General features: G+C 32.2%; 1 protein-coding gene across 1 annotated transcript; it reads right to left on the bottom strand.

The window, feature by feature from the left end:
* Window positions 1–5,818: 5,818 nt before the first annotated feature.
* On the bottom strand, window positions 5,819–14,591 carry LOC114323259 (peptidase M1 family protein). Its single transcript, XM_028270809.2, has 4 exons — window positions 13,291–14,591; window positions 7,634–7,867; window positions 7,225–7,551; window positions 5,819–6,288 (listed from the first exon to the last, which is right to left on the bottom strand). Exons 1-4 carry the CDS (start codon window positions 14,269–14,271, stop codon window positions 5,992–5,994), a joined length of 1,839 nt encoding a protein of 612 aa, XP_028126610.2. The 5' UTR covers window positions 14,272–14,591; the 3' UTR covers window positions 5,819–5,991.
* Between the last annotated feature and the right edge of the window lie 6,868 nt (window positions 14,592–21,459).

Genomic DNA, 21,459 nt, shown 5'->3' with positions numbered 1-21,459 from the left:
TTCTTAGTAACACTTTCAATTTGTCTCTCCATTTTCTATCCTTCCAAACATGTTAGTACATAGATTCTTTTCTCACTAATTGTGTGTGCATGCGCAATCATCTTCTCCAACGTAGCGTAAGATATTCAGCGCTATGGAACTCATCAGGCATATACAAATCCACGATACTTTGACATTTGGGCATAGATAATGAAGTGTGTTTTTCAAAGTGGGTACTGCATAAGATTTTTTAGCAAAGGAAAAATTTTCTTGTGATGAATGCCAATTCATTTCTTTTTACTTAGGATTGGTCCAGAGAAATTCTATGGTTTGAACTGAAATTTCTCTGGGGTGATCCAGAGAAAATTTCTGGTTTGGATTGACCAAACAGATATGTATGGTCACTGAGATATGCATATAAGAACCAGTTTGAACCTTGTGCATCTGTAATTCTCAATAAATTTGTTAGTCATAAGAGGAAGAAGGATGTTTGAGATCAATCCTCAACACCCAATCCAGAGAATTTCTCTGGTTTCAATCCAGAGAATTTTTCTGATCTGTCTGGTTTGGAGAGAATTTCTCTGGTTTTATACCAAAGAAATTTGTGGGTTTGTTAATAAAGACTGTATTGTTGGCTTACATATTACACAAAGTCAAAGAAATTCTTTGTGAATAGAGCTAGAGAAATTTGTGAAGTCAGAGAAATTTCCTAGATCAATGTACAATAACCAAGGTTTGTTCATAAAAATACAACTCTGCTGCAAATAGAGAGAATTTCTCTAATCTGTCTGGTTTAGAGAGAATTTCTCTGGTTTTAAAGATTGTATTGTTGCCTTATATATTATACAAAGTCAGAGAAATTGACAATGTGCAAAGGATTGGGACATAAACTTAAGACAAGGGAAAAAAAACTGCAAGAGAGAAAGACTACTAATAAATACCAAACAAAATCATGGGCATTTTGTATGCTAAAAGTAGCAGCAGATCTGGAAATTTTCTAAGTGATATAGTAAAGAGAACAAAGTACTACCTAATGTCCACAAAAGCATATGATTGCATATGGTCAGGACAGTCAGTTAATGCATTAGAGAAATTCTATGAAGGATTGGGCCAGACAAATTCTGAGAAGAATTGGACTAGAGAAATTCAAAATTTCTCTGGATTCAGCCAATGCATTAGAGAAATGCTGAGAAATTCTATGAAGAATTGGGCCAGAGAAATTTTGAGAATAATTGGACCAGAGAAATTCTGAGAAATTCAGAATTTCTCTGGACCAATTTTTTCTGGACTGAAATTTCTCTGGATCAAGGTTGAGTGACCTTAGACATTATAAAAAAATCATTTTTTTGGCCCAAAAAGAAGGGAAGTGATCATTTAAGTGTTGACTGAGTTGTGTATTGAACTTTCAACTTTCTCAAGTGTCCTATCTTTGGAAGGAACCAAGGAGTTTTTTCAAATATGATTAGACAAAGTGCTACTAATAATGAATTTTGCAGTGATTAATATTCTATGGAGCTTTGGATGGACCTGAAGTCCTTTGCTTGTTACAAAGGTAAAAACTTGGGGCTGTCAACATAAAAATGTGGCTTCAGAATTTAGGGAACAATATCTAATATAGGCCTTTAAGAAACTTGCTACTTTGTAATTATGGAAGTAATAACTAATGATTATGAGATTTGATATGAATCTGCCAGTCATTTCTTTTTTATTATTATTTTTCTTTGTTGACCTATAAATTGCATTGAATGATCTTATATATCGAATGAATATGCCATTTGTTGTATATTGAAAACTGGTAGGTTATGAGTATTTTGTTTCAGTTAAATAATTGGGATCAATTAAGTATTTTGTTTCATTTGAAGTTGAAACCAGAGAAATTCTCTGGTTTTTTAACTGAATTTTCTCTGGGTTAAAACCAGAGAAATTCTCTGGTTTTTGAACTAAATTTTTTCTGGGTTGGTCCAGAGAAATTCTGGGAAGAATTTCTCTGGACCAATTTTCTCTGTAACTTGAATTTTCTTTGGACCAATTTTCTCTGGGACTTAAATTTCTCTGGGTTGATGTTGAGGGACCTTAGACATCATGAAAATATTTGATGTCCTTTATACTATAAAATCATAATATCAGGGACCTTAAAAAAAATACCCCTTGATACAATCAGGGGAACTAGTCTGCTTAGCCACAACTCCTATATTTTATTAGCAATAATACTACATTTATTGAATTTGAATTCGTTCGACTTATCTGAATTTTAGTCTGTTTAGCCACAACCGGTGACAAAGTCACATGGGGACTGGGGGGGTCGGGGGTCACATGTCCCCTGGATTTTTCATTTTTTTTTTAACATATGTATATAAATAAAATTTTAAACAAAAATAATATTTAGAATAAAATATTAAGGGTATTTTTAAATTTATGAAAACAATAGTGATTGTTTTATTGAAAATGAAGTAACTGCAACAAATTATATTTTTATGTATGAAAATTTTGTGAAAAAATCTTAATATAAAAGTAATATCTATTATTATTGATATACAAATATTATTAATCTCACTATATATATATATATATATATGTAAAAATTACTAGAATGCTAGTTATATTTGCATGTGGAGTTCACCCTTCATATGTTGTTTTTACTATTGATTGATGATATCATATGTCAATAATGACGTGATATCACTATTATATGAAATTTTTACTCAAATTTTGTAAAAATTTGATTTATCTTACCATTATATAATTTATTTTACGACTTAATAATATGAATTTTTTACATTGTCCATGATACATTAATTACACTCAATACTTTCTTTTCGATTTTACTCGAAACTAATTGTAAAATTTTATGTGAAATACTTTTGTAACAATTTATTTAATTTTTTGTGCTTAATATTAATTCAAAAATTATTATTATCTTCTTATTGTTAGTTACGAAAAAATAAAAAAAATAAAAACTACAATTAATGTGTTTGGTAACGTTTACGTTTTCAGTTTATATTTACAAAAATTTTATAAACTGGTTTTTGTTTATTTTTTGTTTATTTTTAGAAAAACATAAACTGCAAACGCGTTTGGTAATTAACAAAATGTTTAAAAAAATTAAAAAATATAAAAAAAGTGAGAAATGACAAGTAGTGGCAAGTGGCGGCGAAAGATGGCGGTGGAAAGTGGTGACGATGGGTGGTGGTGGTGGGTGGGTAGGTGGGTGGGTGACGGTGGTGGGTGGTAGCGAGTGGGTGGTGATGGCAGGTGGGTGGCGCATGGCGGGTGGTAGCAAGTGGCTGGTGGTGGCGGGTAGTGGTGGTGGGTGGGTGGGTAACGGTGGTGGGTGGTGGTGGTGATGGCAGGTGGGTGGCGGATGGCGAGTGGTGGTGGGTGGTGGCGAGTCAGTGGTGATGGTGAGTGGGTGGGTGGATGGGTGACGGTGGCGGGTGGTGGGTGGTAGCGAGTAGGTGGTGGTGGTGGTGGTGGTGATGGGTGGTGGGTGGTGGTGGCAGGTAGGTGGAGGATGGCAGGTAAGTGGCGGGTGATGGTGGTAGTGGGTGGGTGGGTTGGTGGTAGGTAGTAGCGAGTGGGTGGTGGTGGCAGGTGGGTGGCGGTGGCAGGTGGGTGGCTGGTGGGTAATGGTGGTGGTGGTGGGTGATGAGTGATGGTGGCGGGTGGCTGGTGGTGGTGGGTGGCTGGTGGTGGCAGGTGGCTGGTGAGTGGTGGTGGCAAGTAGGTGGCAGGTGGTAGTGGCGGGCGGTGGATGGTAGTGGCGGGTGGTGGGTGGTGGTGGCGAGGAGTAGATGGTGGTGGCGAGTGGGTGGCAGGTGGGTGGTGACTGGTGGGTGGTGGTGGCGGGTGGTGGGTGGTGGTGGCAGGCGGTGGGGGGGTGGGGGTGGTGGCGGAAGACGGTGGTGGAAAATGGTGGCGGGTGGTGGCTAGTGTTGGGTGGTAAAAAAAAAAAAAAAACTCAAAACTCAAAACGGAAACACATTTTTTGTGTTTTCATTTTTTAGCCAAATTTATAAACTGAGACCACTGATTTATAAATCAAAAATTTTACCAAATAAGTTTTTATTTCAGTTTTTAAAATTTTTGTAAATATAAACAGAAAACTGAAAACATAAGTGTTACCAAACGGCACCTAAGTGTCCCTCCTGATTTAATTTCATGCCTCCGTCACTAGCCACAACCCAAATATTTTATTAGCAATAATACTACATTCATTGAATTTAAGTTCATCCGAATTGTCTGAATTTGTGCCTGTCGATTAACAAGGATGACACCGGTCATCCAAACAATCGTCTAGCCACGTCATTTGAACGAAATCTAACTATCCCTATTTCAATGGACCAAACATTTTTTTTATTTTATTAAGAAATTAATTATTTAAATTTATTTATTAAATTTTATGATAATAATATCATACATAAATAAATATCGATTTGAAACAACTTTTTAACTATTGCAATACAAAATTTATGTCTGCAATTATGTTAAATTTGAAGAGCAGCTTGGCCACCTTACTCCAAAACAATCTTATTCCCGACAACAACAAATAGATTTGCCAGAATTTTCATGGAGGTAAAGATAAAATAAATCACTCTTTCATTTGAAAATAAAGTGATTTTCCACTTTCTTTAATTTAATGCTATATTTTACCAATTTCTTTGAATTGTACATAGCAATCAAACCAAACCAAACCAAGTTTTAAGTCCTGTCAAATGGGATTGGCTACATGAATCATTCTTCTCCACGCAACTCTATCAAATGCCATTTCGTTAGACAAATTAAGTATATCTATATCTCTATTTACAAAGCTAGCCAACGTTAATTTAGGCCTATCTGATCCTCTAACACTTCCATCTTCCTCTATTATTGCTATTGAATTGTAAATAGCAATAATAGTAATAATTCAATAGCAATAATGTGGTAATGCTGAATAAAACTACAAATAATATGAAGGGTAAATTATAAATACACCCTCTGAAGTTTGCTTAAAATATAAATTATCCCTTGCGGTTTGAAAAATTACAAATACCTCATCGTCAGAATTTTTTATTGAACAGAATTAATTGAAAAAGTGAAATTCAAACTGTTTGCCTATACAATAATAAAATTATTTGAATTATTAATTGAAATAAAATTTTAATATTACTAAAAATTATTAATTAACTTGATAATTTATTAATAAAATGACATATTTATTATGAAATTATAAATCTTAAGGGGCATAATGCAATTTCTAGAACCATAGAGAGTAATTTATAATTTAAGTAAAGCTCAAGGGGTGTGTTTGTAATTTACCCTAATATAAATAAATGAACTAATTGAAAATTGGTCAAGTGTAGTCTCAAAAATTATACCAAAAGTTCTACCAAATGTTTTACTTGAAACCCACATTGTGTGAATCCCACACCCACCCATATAAGATATTTGACAAAAAATTTAATAAAATTTTTGAGATATCTAGCATTACTCTTTAAAAAATATCATACATCAAATGTGAAAACCGATACCACATTTGGAATAAAAATTATCCATTCCCTAATCTTTCACCTTCGCAAAGTTTTTTTTATTTAAAAAAAAAACATAAAAAAAAATAATATAGTTTCTAAACTTTTCAAAATTCGTTTTCCCACAAATATTATTAATAATATGAAAACAATTGTTTCCAAACTTTTCATTGGTTTTATTTTCAAAAACACAAACCACAACAAAAATCAAATGAAAAAGCACATAATTTACGAAGAGGACCAGTACAATTACCATTTAGTGAAATTAACAAGATTGCAAAGAACGAGGAAGCATTTTTTCAATTAGTGAACATAAAACATTAGAAAAATATCAATTTTTAGCAAAAAGATTTCCATTACCAGAAATTAAAATGAACCGATGTTAACACAGCACCCAGCAGGATATTCATCAAAAGCCAGTAGTTCAGCATCGTTCAGGTACATTCTGCATGGTCATGGATTCATCAACAATTCAGGAGTCAATCAGTTCAGTTTATTTTATGACATTTTACAGATGCTTGGAGAAGATTGACTCGACAACGCCTTGAGCTATGGGGTGGTAACAGTCTCGAGCCTCAGAGAACACCCTTTTTGCAAAGACCTTCTCTTCTTCCTTTCCAACGCCTTGCACGAGTGCAGAATATAGTGGACGAAGATACTTCATCCTCCCAACTTCCTTTAGAGTTCTCTCCACCTCACTGTAGTAATCTCTGCACTTGGATGAAATCGCCAGTTGGAGAAATCCCACCTTGACCTCGTAATCTTTTGATTCTGCTAGCCTATAGTGTGCATCCAAGGCTGTGAGCTGCAAAACCGATCACATATGTAATAGCATATCAATTTAGCAAACATCTTCTTTGGCATCATGTTATATATCTGAACTAGGAAACAGAAATCCAAACCAAACACCCAATGCTTAAATGCTTACACTGTCTTTGATTACGGAAAGTGGAGGATAAAAAACCTATTCTAGAAAGAAAAAAAATATATGGTCAAATGCTACGGCATTAAATAACCACAATCCGAATTATCCAACTATTTTTGGATAAAATAGTTCAAATGTGGGGGGTTTCAAAGTTCAAATAATCCAGAATTAATAGTACCTTAGGGGATGAAATAAGGCCCTAGCCAACAAGGTATTAATTACAAAAATAATTATCCCGCACTGCCCCCAGCCACACATTACACACACAACAATCCAAATTATCCAGTTCTTTTTGGATAACTCGTTTGAATGTGGGGGGTTTCAAAGTTCAAATAATCCAGAATTAATAGCAGCTTCAGGGATGAAATAGCCAAGAAGGTATTAATTACAACAATAACTATCTCGCTCTACCCTCAGCCACACATACACAACGATAATTATCTCAAGCTATTTTGTTCAGATTTGTAATGTGTTCATGTGTATCTAAACAACGGACAAGTATGTCCTCCAAGTGTCCGAAGCATGTCCAGATCTAATATTTTTTAAAAATAAGATATGTTTGGATGTGTGCCCAATACGGACACATCACCTTTCTTAGAAGTATTTAAGCTTCTTAGTACACAAGAATAACTTGCATGCATAAAATGTATGAAACATACTACCAAACGAGATACAACATGAGAAAATAAGAAAACCCAACAATTCATGTGTCAAAAATAGATTAACATTTAGTTAAGTAAGCGTAGAGCTGAGGAAAAAAACAATTTGACAATGTCAAGAGAAGCAATAACTAGCTCTGGATCTCAATGACACTACCTGTGAAGCCTCAACGGACTTGGGCAAGTTCTCCAAGTAAAGCTCCCATTCCTGTCCATGCCAATCAGCAACTTCATCCTCCCTTGGCATCCTACCTTGCTTGAACTCATTTGCCAGTGATACAATCTTTGTATAAATGTTGGAAACTGGCTCCATGGCATCTGGAGGGATACCAGTACCCTCAGTCCATAATTTCAAATCAATCTCATTCTCTATTCCAGGGACATTGGCTTCAAGAAAATTGAGAAACATATCAGTGTCAATGGATTGGAACTTGAAGGTGGCAATATATTTCTTCAGGAAATCATCAAATGCAGGCCTTCCAATCTGACCATAAACGAAAAAACAAATCAGGTCTTTCTCCACCGAAAAACCTCTTTGAGTTCAAACTGTAATAAAACCAACATACCTGTCGTTCAATCCGCCATAAAAACTGGAAGCCTTTCTCATATGGAACTTGAGAATACACATCATCAGGATCCACTCCTTCCTGATTTGTCTTGAGCTTTGTGAACTCCATATTGTCCTTGAATCTCTCCATTTCCTCTACCAAACCCCTCCAACCAATTCCAATATTCAATGCAGCTCTATCTTCCCCTTGCACAGCCTCAACAATTCTCCGCTCCGCATAAGTCGTAAAACCCTGGAATCAACAACAAATACCCCAAAGAACAATAAGACAAATGTCTCTAACTACGACATGGCAACTGTAAGCAAATCATATCTGCATACCAGAGTATTTTTTGCCCATATTTTCTTCATTTTAGTTAGCTATTCCCTAGAACTCACTCTAGTTCATTTCCATTTAAGCCATGCCATACATGACAAGTTAAAACACTTTTTACATGAAAACACATAATCAAGTAAGAGCATAGTGATGCTAGGCAGAAAGAAATGTAGGCCATGTTTGGTAGAGTTTTCTAAAATTAATGACACCCTTACATTCTAATGCTATGTTTGGTTTGAGTTTTCAAATCATGATTCCAAATCAATTTCAAAATGCATTTTGAAAATGTGTTTGGTAAAGCAGACAATTTTTGAATTTTTAGTCTACCCGGTTATCCGCCCGGACATCCTCCCGGATGTCTGGCCGGTTGACAGGAACAATAATTTTTTTTTATGCCAGTCACCACCTGTTATTTGGAAAAATAAATATATATTTGTTTTTGATATTTTTTAAATATAGAAATTATTTTTCTAGACCAAAATGACAAATTATTTTTTTGAATTGAATTTTAAAAAGAGTTTGGTTATAAGTTTTGAATAGAATTTTCAATGAAGTTTTGAGTTGTGTGTTTGGTCATGAGTTATAAGTTTTTCAATTAAGTTTTAAAAACTCTTTTCAAAACTCATAACCAAACAACTTCTCTCATTTCATATGTCACATCAAAAATTCAAAACTCATAACCAAACAAATTTTCTCTTTTCAAATTATAATTCCAAAACTCATAAACTCAAAATATAACTCTATTCTCAAATCATAATTCTAAAACTCTACCAAAAACTACCGTAATCTACAAAAATATGTGTTTGTTTATTTAAGGCAAAAAATAAATATTCATGAAAGTTGAAATGGCTCCAGTGTATTGTAAAAATACTGAAAAATATTTTGGAAGTGAATCAATTGTGAATAATATAATTCACAATTGATTTACGATTTGAATCTTGATTCACTTTTACAATTCATGAAATTTTTTAAACTATCTGTCTGCAATATTTTTTATTTTTTCCCCTCATTTTAGTGAAAATGATATAATATTTTTAATAGCGTTTAGTACAAAAATAACTAATATATATACATGATTTGCTATTATTTTGATAATTAGAGAATATTTAATATGATCCAATCATATTAAATCAAACTCAACATGTTTTAAACCCTTTTTATCTCATTTTTTTTCTCGTTAACAAAAATCATAATATATCTTCTAAAGATATTTAAGGTTAAAGTACTTTGCACCGTGAATTATCTATTACTATTTTATTGATTTAAATATAGTTCAATATTACATGGGCTAGGTCAGTTAAATCTAATGGCTCCACAATTTTTTTTAATTTTTTGAACAATAAGCTTACATACCTTTTAAAGTGTTTTAGGCTTCAATTAATTCTTTGTGTATGTTTATTGTCCAAATATCAACACCATTGTTAAGTTATTATTACTTGGAATTTAATAGTTTGTCTTTATTTACTTTCTTCATTAAGAATAGCTAATAAGAAATATCTAAAAAAAGGAAGAAAAAAAAAAGTACGATAGTGATATTATATGGAACCTGTGTTAACTTCTCACCTATTAGACCACATGATCACCATTCAAAACAATATTTTTATTGATTTTAAGTCTAAATATTTCATATTCACATGATACATTCAACATGTAAGTGTGTAAATGTTTTTTTCCCCCCCTAAGTAATTTAAAGAAAGTGACCGAATCTTTACAATTCACGATTCGATTATGAAAGAGAATAAAAATAACCACAAGAATTATGTGAGTCCCGACACTGCCACATGGCATATATGAATTGTTACGAGTATGAAAGTTGTTAAATTCTCATCAAACACTACATTAGTGTTTTATATTATGTAAAACTCATCAAAAGATGAAATCTTATCGATATAAAAGTCCTAAACAACTTGAGATTGTTTGGATAGGACTTCTGAAACACTCAAATTACTTGCTAGGTAAGTCTCTGGATATTATAAATAGACGACACCCCTATGAGTTGAGGTACGCTATTTCTCTCTATGAATTTGTTCATTAAATATTTTGATAATATTGGAGGATTAACTTGCTGTCGAAGGACCCCCGGTCGGTCAACAACTCGGGGAGCTTTATCTTGTAGATGGCGATTGTGTGGCGGATCTGATCATCTGCTTTGTTGGATTTCTTCATCATCAAGTACATGATTTTTCTATGTCCGTATAATTGGTGCCGTTTGTGGGAACGACTAATCTCAATGAAGAAGACGATGGCACAAACACATTAGCGAGATAAACTCTCTATTGGAAAACTATATTTGATTGTTGGAAAAATATTCTCTATGGATCACGACAATATAAATTCATCAATTGCTTGCAAGGCATAAGATTTTTTATTGTAAATTATTTATTCATCGCTTAATAGTGCCATCATGAGAAACTTCCTAAGCATTATAGGCTTACCGTAGGCCAACCTATTATCATGCCTATTTGAATCTAGCACTACAAAAACTTTCATAAATTTAATATTGGAAGCTCTGTTTGGTGCATTATCTTAAGTGAGTAGGGTTATAAGAATACTTCAGCTCTCTATTCGGGAATCTTTCCTTTTCATGGCATACCATGGGTTAAAGCTTTGCAAGGAAAATGCTTAAAAGTGGCACTGTTCTAGGACCCCCAATTGGGTCTTTGACTTTCTTCATAATGATGTAGCAAAGCTTGGGGCAAATAGTAAGCCTATCATGCAGCTCGGTCCTCCGCTCACTCACGCTGCTTGGTCACTCACTCGTGTTGACTAGTGATGGATTTACGCAACACCATGTGGCATCCCATTGCGATTTTTGGCCTCCATATCCCTTATACATCAAGACCCAACTCAATATCAAGTGACCCTGCTCAAGAAATGTACCATTGTAGTGCTACATGTTGGCACACATTTTTGAACACCAGACCTGTATGGAAATTATTATTGGGTTGGATAAAACCCACAGCATGAATTTGTAATTTTAGAGCATCATAGTTGAGGCATTATTATTTTGGACATGGAGGTATTATTATTAGTTATTATCTTGGATTTTTATTATCACATGGAGGTATTATTATCAGTTATTACATCGGATTTTTATTATCTGCGGAGCATGGATTTTATGCATTGTTACTCCGCACATGAAGATATTTTATTATGTATTGTGCTGGACTTTTGTTATCTATGAAGTATGGATTTTATACATTGAACTTGGAGATATTATTATCAACTATTATATCGGATTTTTATTTGCGAAGCATAGATTTTATGCACTATTATTCCGACCACGAAGATATGGAAGATCAATTATTATATCGGATTTTTATAATCTGAGGAGCATGAATTTTTATACCGAACGTGGATGGAGACCGTTATTTTGATCAGATATGCCACCAAACTTAGATGGAGACAATTATTTTGATCAAATATGCAACTGGACTAAGATAGAGTTGTCCACGCTTCATGGATCACGGGGGCAAGATGAATTGCACTACCTCTTGGTTAAACTTTAAGTCTCTTAGCCAAGCGGAATTTGCTTGGTGGCAAAATTGATGCTTGTTCAATTTAAAGACAAGCTTGATCGGGCAGCCAGGAGCAGGGTCTAGGGGGCAAGTGATGTTGTTACCCTCTGGTTAAATAATTTTAATCTCTTTGCTGAGCTGATTTTGCTCAGTGAAATGTTGGTGATTTGTCCAACTGCAGAGATCGTTCCCGTACAATTGGAGCATGGTCCAGGGGGCAAGTGATGTTGCTACCCCCTAGTTAAATAATTTTTATCTCTTTGCTGGGCAAGAGAACTTGCTCTACCCTCGACTAGATGACTCGTTCTGCCTCTGGGCATGATGACTTGCTCTGCCCTTTGGCAAGATGACTTGCTCTGCCCCGGGCAAGATGATTTGTCTTGCCCCTAGGCAAGATGACTTGCTAGATGACTTGCTTTGTCCCTAGGCAAGACGATTTGCTCTGCGTCGAAGCAAGATGACTTGCTTTGCCCATTGGCAAAATAAATTGCTTTGCCCCTTGACAAAAAGTTAGGATCATGGAATAAGACCTAGTGAGTCTAGGCATTATTGAACTAAGTCCTAAGAATGGTAGGCATTCTTTCGAATAAGTCTTGGCAATGATAGGTAATTTTGGAATAAGTCTTAAAAAAGTTAGGCATTCTTGGAATAAATCCTAACAAAATTAGGCATTATTGGAATAAACCCTAGCACCCATATACCGTGCATAGCCAGGCAATATTAGATGGCTATTTTTATCATAACAACAAATTGAAAGCTTCCATGCTTTCCCAAGCCTTAAAGAGGATGAAAGCTTAGGGGCAATCAAGAGGGAATAAAAATAACCACAGGAATTGTGGGTCCCACCACTACCATGTGGCATATATGAATTATCACGTGTATGGCAGTTGTTAAATTCTCATCAAAAACTACACTAGTATTTTATATTATGTAAAATTCATCAAGAGATGAAATCTTATCGATATAGAAGTGCTAAACAATTTGAGATTGTTTGGGATAGAACTTCTGGAACACTCAAACTACTTGTTAGGCAAGTCACTGCATATTATACATAAAGGACACCCCCATGAATTGAGGTATGCTATTTCTTTTTTGAATTTGTCCATTAAATATTTTGGTAACAATGGAGGACTACCTTAGGTGTCAGAGGACCCCCGACCGTTCAACGGCTAAGAGAGCTTTATCTCATATATGGTGATTGATGTCGAATTTGATCATTTTCTTCATTGGATTTCTTCATCATCAAGTACGTGGATTTTCCATGTTCGTACAGATTTTATTCGCGATTCGGTACAACGCCATAAATTCTAATTTGACAACTATGCTAAAGGCAAGAAGCTATAGTTCAAAGCAAGGCCTTCACAATGAAATTTGACAACATCATAATCTCCATGTCTATAGTCGAAATTTCTGTGAAGCACTCCCAATTGTTAGGTGCTTCCATTTTTTCTTAAGTGATGGCTGTGTCAACTGTGATGGTTTCCTTCGTTAAATGTTTTTCCTCTTTTATTTTTTGATAAGTGAATGTTGTTTTTAGAAGTAAAGCAATATGTACGAACACCACATGTACCAAGCAAAACCCATACCCCTGCAGAACATATGTATTCAATGGGTGCTAAACAAAACATTATCCTTGCCAGACATACAATTTAACACTATGAATGATAAGGCAATAAACATTCAATTTATCAGGACTACCAAACAAAAGAACAATCCAATTCAAAATAAAAGCACAATCCAATTCAATTCTCATCACATCTTTTCATATGAAATGCCCAATAAACGTAAAAAAGGAGACATATTCAATGGAAATTTTCTTACCTCATTCAACCAAAAGTGATCATTGGTCTTGTTAGTAATCAAATTCCCAGTCCAGCTATGAGCAAGCTCATGAGCCACCACTTGAGCTCCACTAGCATCCCCCTTAATCACCGTCGGAGTCAAGAACACCATCCTCGGATTCTCCATCCCACCATAAGGAAAGCTCGGCGGCAACACCAGCAAATCGAATCTCTCCCACTCATACGGCCCAAACAACCCCTCCCCAACCCTAATCATATCCTCCGTCCCCGAAAACTCCCTCGCCGCAGCATCTAACACCGCCGGCACCGCCTCCGCATAAACCCTAGTCCTCGGGCCCACCTCCCGGAACCCTATCTCCCCCACCGCAAAAGCAAACAGATACGGCGGAATCGGCTGCTCCATCACAAACTCCTCCACCATCCTCCCTTCCGCACACCACATCGAATCATCACACGCCATCGCCGCCTCTCCGGCCCCCGGCGCCCTTCGCTCAACATGGCGCGCCGACATCACGGAAAAGAGCTGGCGCGGGAGGTTCAGCCGAGCCGAATAGCAGATCCTCGCGGCTGGGGTGTCTTGACAAGGGAACACAGATCGAGCGTGAATCGATTGGCATTGAGTGTACACGAAGGGAAGCGATTTATTGAAGGTCTGCGGCGGAGAGAGCCATTGGAGGGCGGAGCTGGAGGGAGAGGTGGTGAAGATGATGGCGAATTTGGAGTGGTTAGAGAGAGAAATTGTGAGGGATTGGCCTTTGATGGGGTCTGAGGGAGAGGAGAGAGAGAAGGGGAGAGGGGTTTTGGTGAGGGGGTCGAAGACGGAGGTGATGGAGAGAGAGCGGGTGTCGAGAGAGATGGGGCCGGAGTGGGGGGTGGGGAGAGAGAGGAGAGCGGAGGAATGGATGGTGGAAGATGAGAAGTCGAAGAAGAGAGAGAGGGAGATGTGGGTGGCCAGTGGGTGTGATGAGTCGGTGAATGAGTGTGGGTCGATGGGCGCCATTGGAGAGGGGAGAGAGTTAGGGTTAGGGTTTTAGGGGAGTTGCAGAGGAGAAGGAGAAGGAGAAGGAGTTGCAGAGGAGAGTGCGTACTGCGTAGGATAGCAGCAGGTGTAATATATATATATATATATAGAGAGAGAGAGAGAGAGAGAGAGAGAGAGAGAGAGAGAGAAAATGAGAATAGATGCTTTGCTTGCTTGCTCGGTTTGTAATTGTAATGAAATGAAATCGAAGACGAGTGGAGGATTATGAAGATCTGTGGGGAGGAGTTGACTGGCGTTTTAAATTTGGAGGGAGAGTTGTTATATAATTGGTTGAACTCGGGATTTTTATTGTTTTTTTTAAAAAAATAAAACTAAAAAATTGAAATATATTTTATTTGATATTTTAGCCTCTGTTTGGAAAGTAGGTTGGCTTTTTGACTTTTTAGTTTTTTTTTATTTTAATCTGGGTTAAAAAGTTTGGTTTGAAAAAGACTTTTTAGTTTTTTTTTTTTTAGAGAATAGTGTAATGATTATGGGTTAGATGTGATGTTTTATTTGTTGTGATTAAAATAATCTATTTTGTCTTTTGTGACTATTTTAATCACAAACCAACTTGTCAAACACCACTTTAGTCACTTTTAATAAATATTATAAAAAAAATTTACATTCTTAAAGAAAAAAGAGAGCTAAAGTGGTTGATTGTGGGAAGAAAAAAAATTTAGCTAGTATAAAATTTATACAGAGTCACATTAAATTAACCACTAAATAAATGCAATCACCCATTAATTATATGTAATGGGTAAGTTCGGATGTATAGGAAAAATTGTTTATAATATCAAAATTTATGATTTATCTCTAGAGAGTTACTATTAGTATCTATCTTAATTCTTTGGATCCCAACTTCTTTGAACTTTTACTATAAATTTTAAATTTTAATAAGATTTCTTTTAACACCTCACTTAATATCAAATTTATCCATATTTATAATATCATCACACTCAAGTGTACATCTACCTAATTTTACATACATTCTCCGTTATGGTTGAAGACAGTCTCTATTCTTTCATCTCCTGTTAAAGAAGAACAACGACGATCCCTATCATGTTAAAGAACAACGACGATGATGATCTCTCTTTTTGATTTATTCAAAATTAGTGAACGACGGTATCCATTTTATCAAAATCATTGCACCATTGCATCATTGTTGTAAACTAAGCTAAAATCACACCATCGGTCAACCACTCGATCATTCGATCGATCGTCCGGTCGATCAATTGCCCAAAGGTTGGTTCAGCATTGTGTTGTCGAATATAAACAATTTTGTTAGCACTGTATTGCCGAGCAAAAGTTATTTGTTCAGCACTATATTGCCAAATATAAACAATTTTTTCACCATTATGTTGCCGAACAACATTTGTTTAATACTATGTTGCCAAATATAAACAATTTTTTCAGTACTGTGCAACTTAACCCTCAATTCATTTTTTTCCATTCCAATTCAATATAATAAACAAAATAATAGACATCCATTCTAGTTTAGCCACTAATTTATGGTTCAAGGTTTTAGATTGTGATGAAAAGGAATATATTTAGGGTTTAGGGGGGTGATAAAGAGGAACGTTGGATTTAAGGATGGTAATGAAGAGCAACACGTTAGGTTTAAGTGGGGTGAGGAATACATTTAGGTGTGGAGGTAAGTGTACAATATTGCAGATTTATTTTTATTTAGTGGGTGAGTGTTTCATTAAAAATTGTCTTTTAATATAATTTTACTTCATGATATAATTGTAATAAAATAAAATAAAAAAGAGAAAATTAGGGGTTCAACGAAATTAGATAGGTGATAATAGGAACCTTTTTATCTCAAATATCTTTCATAATTATATTATATGTGTGAGTTGAAAATAAAAGTTTAAAAATATATTTGCCAACTAGTTAATCATTTAAAGTGTTTTGTTTTGTTTTTTTTTAAGAGGGAGATGAATAAGTCATAATCTTATAAAATCTATTGAAAAGGTAAAATTAAGATGAGATTAAAAAGTCAAATAACTTAAACTACGAACTTAGCGAAATTCTAATATACCTTCTTTTAAAAAGAATGTATCATATGTATCTGTAATTATGTCATTTTTTATTTAAGGGTCCAGCTTGTCTCAAGTTGAGATCAAGACTGGACCCATCCAGTTCGGCCCTTGGGGCCCATTTTTGGGGCCCGTTTTGATAATCCAAACCGTCAATGTGTAGAAATCGTCGAGTACTACTTGCTTGTAAAAAATCACGTTGATCGGATATCAATAACTATGTGATCAAATCAGTTTTGTATTAAAAAAAATGGACGGTTAAACAATTAACGGTTGATAAAAAACTGTTTTGTTCACATAGCTCTCGATATCCGATCAACGTGATTTTTTACAGGTATATAGTACTCGACAAGTTCTACACATTGAACGGTTCGGATTATCAAAACGGGACCCGTGGAGGCCCCCATGGGCCCAGCAGCACGGTCCAGTCCGATCTTGGACTGGACCAAAGCCACTGCCTTTATTTAATTATGATCAATTTTATTATTTAGTTATGATATTATTTTAGTTATGACTCATGAATTCTTTAATTATATCTCATTATTTATGATATTTGTTCTTTTTTTATCTTATAAACATCTAATTAAGTAGTGACATAATGGTAGCAAAAATATAACAACCTATTACATTTTTACATAAAAATTTTAAAAATAAAAATAAAAATAAAAATTTAAATGACAATAAAAATTGATGATAAATAGCACATATTTGTCGGGCACTTGAAATCAGAACACAGCTTTAGCGTGCCATGCAGATACTTTATATAAAATAATTTGACTAACATCATGCAATAAAAAAAAAAAAGAACTTTAATCAGTTTAAAAAAATTAAAATATCATTTAATTACGATAGCCAGCAAGGTTTTAAAAATCAAACCGGACCGGTCCAGCCTGGCCGATTTGACTGGTTGAACTATCAACCAGTTGGGATTTCGATCCGGATATATCATCAAAACTGTTCTAATCTAAAAACTAGCCTATTTAAAGAGAATTGAAAAAATTAGCAGTTGGACCGCGGAACTGATTGATCCGGGGATATTTAGAGAGAATTGAAAAAATTGGCAGTTGGACCGTGGAACTGATTGATCCGGGGATGGTCAGGTGAACCGGCCAGATTGATAAAATTAAAAATTTTAAACTTTTTTTTGATAATTTTTAACTATTTTTTTATTCTTTCTTTTCTTTCTTTCTTATTTTATATGTAAGAAAATTTTAATTAAAAACTCTCTTTTAAATGTCTCCATTTTTCAAAGGCCCCCTCTTGTAAGGAATCCTACTAAAAGCTTGAAATTATTGTAAAAGACTTTACCTATTTATAAATAAAAAAAAAATTGTTTCATAAAAATTTAAGAAATCCATATAGGATTCAATCAACTTTATTGGAGGGAGACTTAAAATTTTGACATCCCTTCAAAAATTTTGCTCTTCTTTCAATCAAATTATTTGAATTAAAATCATATGGAGGGAATATTAAATATTTGATTTCCTATTCCAAAGTTAAAATTAATAATATTTTAAAATATATTATTATATTTTTCAGGAAAAAAAAATATTAGGAGAAATATTTAAGATAATTTAATATTTTCAATTTTTTTTAAAATTTATAATTTCATTACTTATATTTTTATTTAAATATAATTTTAATATATTTATGACGTCACGGTTCGATTCCAGTTCAACCCAACGGTTGAACCAACGACCCGTTCACCCAATTCATTTTCCAATTTACTCACCAATCTAATTTTTAAAACACTAGTGGTCACCCGTGCGATGCACGGGATTTTAGAAAGTCAATAATCACTAAAAAAAATTTGTTATTTGATTGCATTTCTTAATATTTTTATTTAGTTTGTGTATAAATCTTATATCACATCATTAAAAATATTAAATATATCACATTATTACAAATTTTAAAAAACTAGCATCCATTCAGTAAATCATAACATATATAATAGCTAATTTATCTAAGAATTATTTCAAACAATCAAAAATAGAGTAACAAAGGCATATTATAATTAATCACAATAACTAATATATTAAATAAAAGTAACACTAATTTTGTTTAATCAATAGTAGATATAATATAATAAATTAAAATAAAATTAATTTTAATTCCCATTATATTCAGTTAGTGGTTAAAATTTTTTTGCATGCTATTTGTTTTTTTGGTTATATTGATTCATTAAACACAAATGGTTTGGAATGATTAAAAAAAAAAGTTTGGAAATGCGTTAAACTTGAATTGACAAACATAAAGAATATAAATATTTAAATTATTCAAAAAAAAATTAACATTTTAAATATGAGATATTTTCCATTTGCTCAAACTCTGAATCTAAATAAAAATAAAAATAAAATAAAATAAAAAAAGAAAAAATTTGTGGTTTGGTTCTCAAAGGAAATGAGTTCCTAAAAATAAATTTAATCATAAGTTATTTTAACAGGATAATCAATAATAAAAAATCAACTGATGAATACATTTAAAGTATAAACCCATATCCAATAAATTTTGATGTGTTCTTCATTTTCAATCTAACATCAGCACCAAAAAAAATTAAACACAAATAATCAATAAGTGAGAGAGTTATAAATTGATAACAGTAGCGCTTTTATAAATATATTAAAAAAAATCTCAATTAAATGATACATTATTAACAAAAAGAAAGAAATAAGGAAAATACAGATTGTAAGAAAAAAATTTAAAAATAAAATAATAATATCCATTTACATAAACTCAATTTCTCACAAATGCAAAAACTCATGCAAGTACACAATTCAAATGTAAAGCAAATATTTAAGATTTTTAGGCACCGAAAGGGATCAGAAATGGCTCAATGTTGGTTGTTTTCCTCCCAATCTTCTGTTCATGGTTTCTTTTGCAGGAATTTATTTTTATATTGAAAAGATTATGCTTAAACAATATATATATATATATATATATATGGAATTCTATCATATTTAAAATTTGGATGGATAATTAATTGATGGTTTTAAAAGATAAATATTAAGTTCAACTTGAAGATAAACTTTAAAAAGATTAAGTTGAAATATATGAAAATTCTATAACAAACTAACAAAAGATAAATATTGATCGTTAAAAAAATTATCTTCTTTTTTGGGATATTTATATCCCAATCTTAATATTTTTATTTAAATATTTTGTTATTTTTTATTTGAATTTTCATTTTGCAGTTCAAATCTAAATAGTTATATTTTTATTTTTTGTATATTTCTTCATCTCTATTTTTTTTTATTTAACTCTTTATATTATTGTGTGGTTGAAATTTGAATAGTTATCTTTTTAATTTATTTTACTTTTTATATTTTTATCTCTACCTCTTTGTTGTTCATATCAAAATATTTATCATTTTATTTAAATATATATAATCCTTTTGGCTTTTGCGATTTAGATAATTGACAAATGATTAAAAATTAGAAAAAGTGGGAGGGGAGACTTGAGAAGTGACACATAGGAGAGAGAATCCATAAGAATTTAGTATTAAGATTTTGAAAAATTCTCATACTTCACTATATTTAGTATAGATTCAAAATAAAAAAGAATAATATGTGACAGAAGGAGAGAAAAATATAAGTAAATCAAAACAAAGATTTAGATAGATATGTTTTTCATAGATAAAGATTAACAAATCATATCTTTATTTAAATTTTATTATTTTAATTTTTTGTAAATCAATTATTTAATCTTTATCTTTATCTATAGGCCACGAAATTAATTTTTATGAATTATTTATGAATTATTTATATGTTTATTTATCTATAAGTCATGAAATTAATTTTTTTAAATAATTGTTTTAATTTTTTTCTTTATCTCTAGGTCATGAAATAATTTTTCATAAATTATTTATGAAATTTTATATGTTTATCTTTTATTTTTTTAAATCAATTTTTTAACCTTTATCTGCAGGTCATGAAATTAGTTTTTATAATTTATTTATCAACTTTTATAAGTTTATTTACGGGAAGAAATTTTAAATTATCTATAAGTTGTGAAATTAATTTTTTTAAATTAGGTATTTAATTTTTATCTTTATCTATAGAACATGAAATTAATTTTCATAAATTATTTATCAATTTTTATATGTTTATCTATATGGAGAAATTTTGAAATTCAAATCTTTATTCATAAACCATGAAATTAATTTTCATTTTAATTAATCAAACAAATAGAAAATAGAAGAAAATAGAAAATATGAAAGACAATTAAAGAGGGTTGCTACATAGGAAAGAGAGAGTTTTAAAATTATGAGAATTTAATAATGAATATTTAGAGACTTTTTCCAATACAACTATTACAAAATGAAGGGCCAAAAAAAAAAAAAAGAGTAATTTCATTTTTTTAAATCAATTTTTTAACCTTTATCTGTAGGTCATGAAATTAATTTTTATAAGTTATTTATCAATTTTTATAAGTTCATTTTTGGGAAGAAATTTTAAATTATCTATAAGTTGTGAAATTAATTTTTTTAAATTAGTTATTTAATTTTTATCTTTATCTGTAGACCATGAAATTAATTTTTATAAATTATTTATTAATTTTTATATGTTTATCTATATGGAGGAACTTTGAAATTCAAATCTTTATCCATAAACCATGAAATTAATTTTTATTTTAATTAATCAAACAAATAGAAAATGGAGGAAAATAAAAAACATGAAAGACAATTAAAGAGGGTTGTCACGTAGGAAATAGAGAGTTTTAAAATTATGTGAATTTAATTATCTTTATCTATAGGCCACGAAATTAATTTTTATGAATTATTTATGAATTATTTATATGTTTATTTATCTATAAGTCATGAAATTAATTTTTTTTAAATAATTGTTTTAATTTTTTTCTTTATCTCTAGGTCATGAAATAATTTTTCATAAATTATTTATGAAATTTTATATGTTTATCTTTTATTTTTTTAAATCAATTTTTTAACCTTTATCTGTAGGTCATGAAATTAGTTTTTATAATTTATTTATCAACTTTTATAAGTTTATTTACGGGAAGAAATTTTAAATTATCTATAAGTTGTGAAATTAATTTTTTTAAATTAGGTATTTAATTTTTATCTTTATCTATAGAACATGAAATTAATTTTCATAAATTATTTATCAAT

The sequence above is a fragment of the Camellia sinensis genome, chromosome 1 (genome assembly GCF_055761805.1).
Source record: "Camellia sinensis isolate YWXY chromosome 1, ASM5576180v1, whole genome shotgun sequence".
NCBI classification, from domain to species: Eukaryota; Viridiplantae; Streptophyta; class Magnoliopsida; order Ericales; family Theaceae; genus Camellia; species Camellia sinensis.
This window is presented reverse-complemented; position numbering and strand designations above follow the sequence as displayed.

Excerpts from the sequence above, each read along its gene's own strand:
- LOC114323259 (XM_028270809.2), bottom strand. The coding sequence starts at position 14,271 with ATGGCGCCCATCGACCCACACTCATTCACCGACTCATCACACCCACTG. Across the intron at positions 7,868-13,290 it reads ATCACTTTTGGTTGAATGAG|GGTTTTACGACTTATGCGGA; the intron begins GTAAGAAAATTT and ends TGTTGATTCCAG. Across the intron at positions 6,289-7,224 it reads AGTCCGTTGAGGCTTCACAG|CTCACAGCCTTGGATGCACA; the intron begins GTAGTGTCATTG and ends TCGGTTTTGCAG.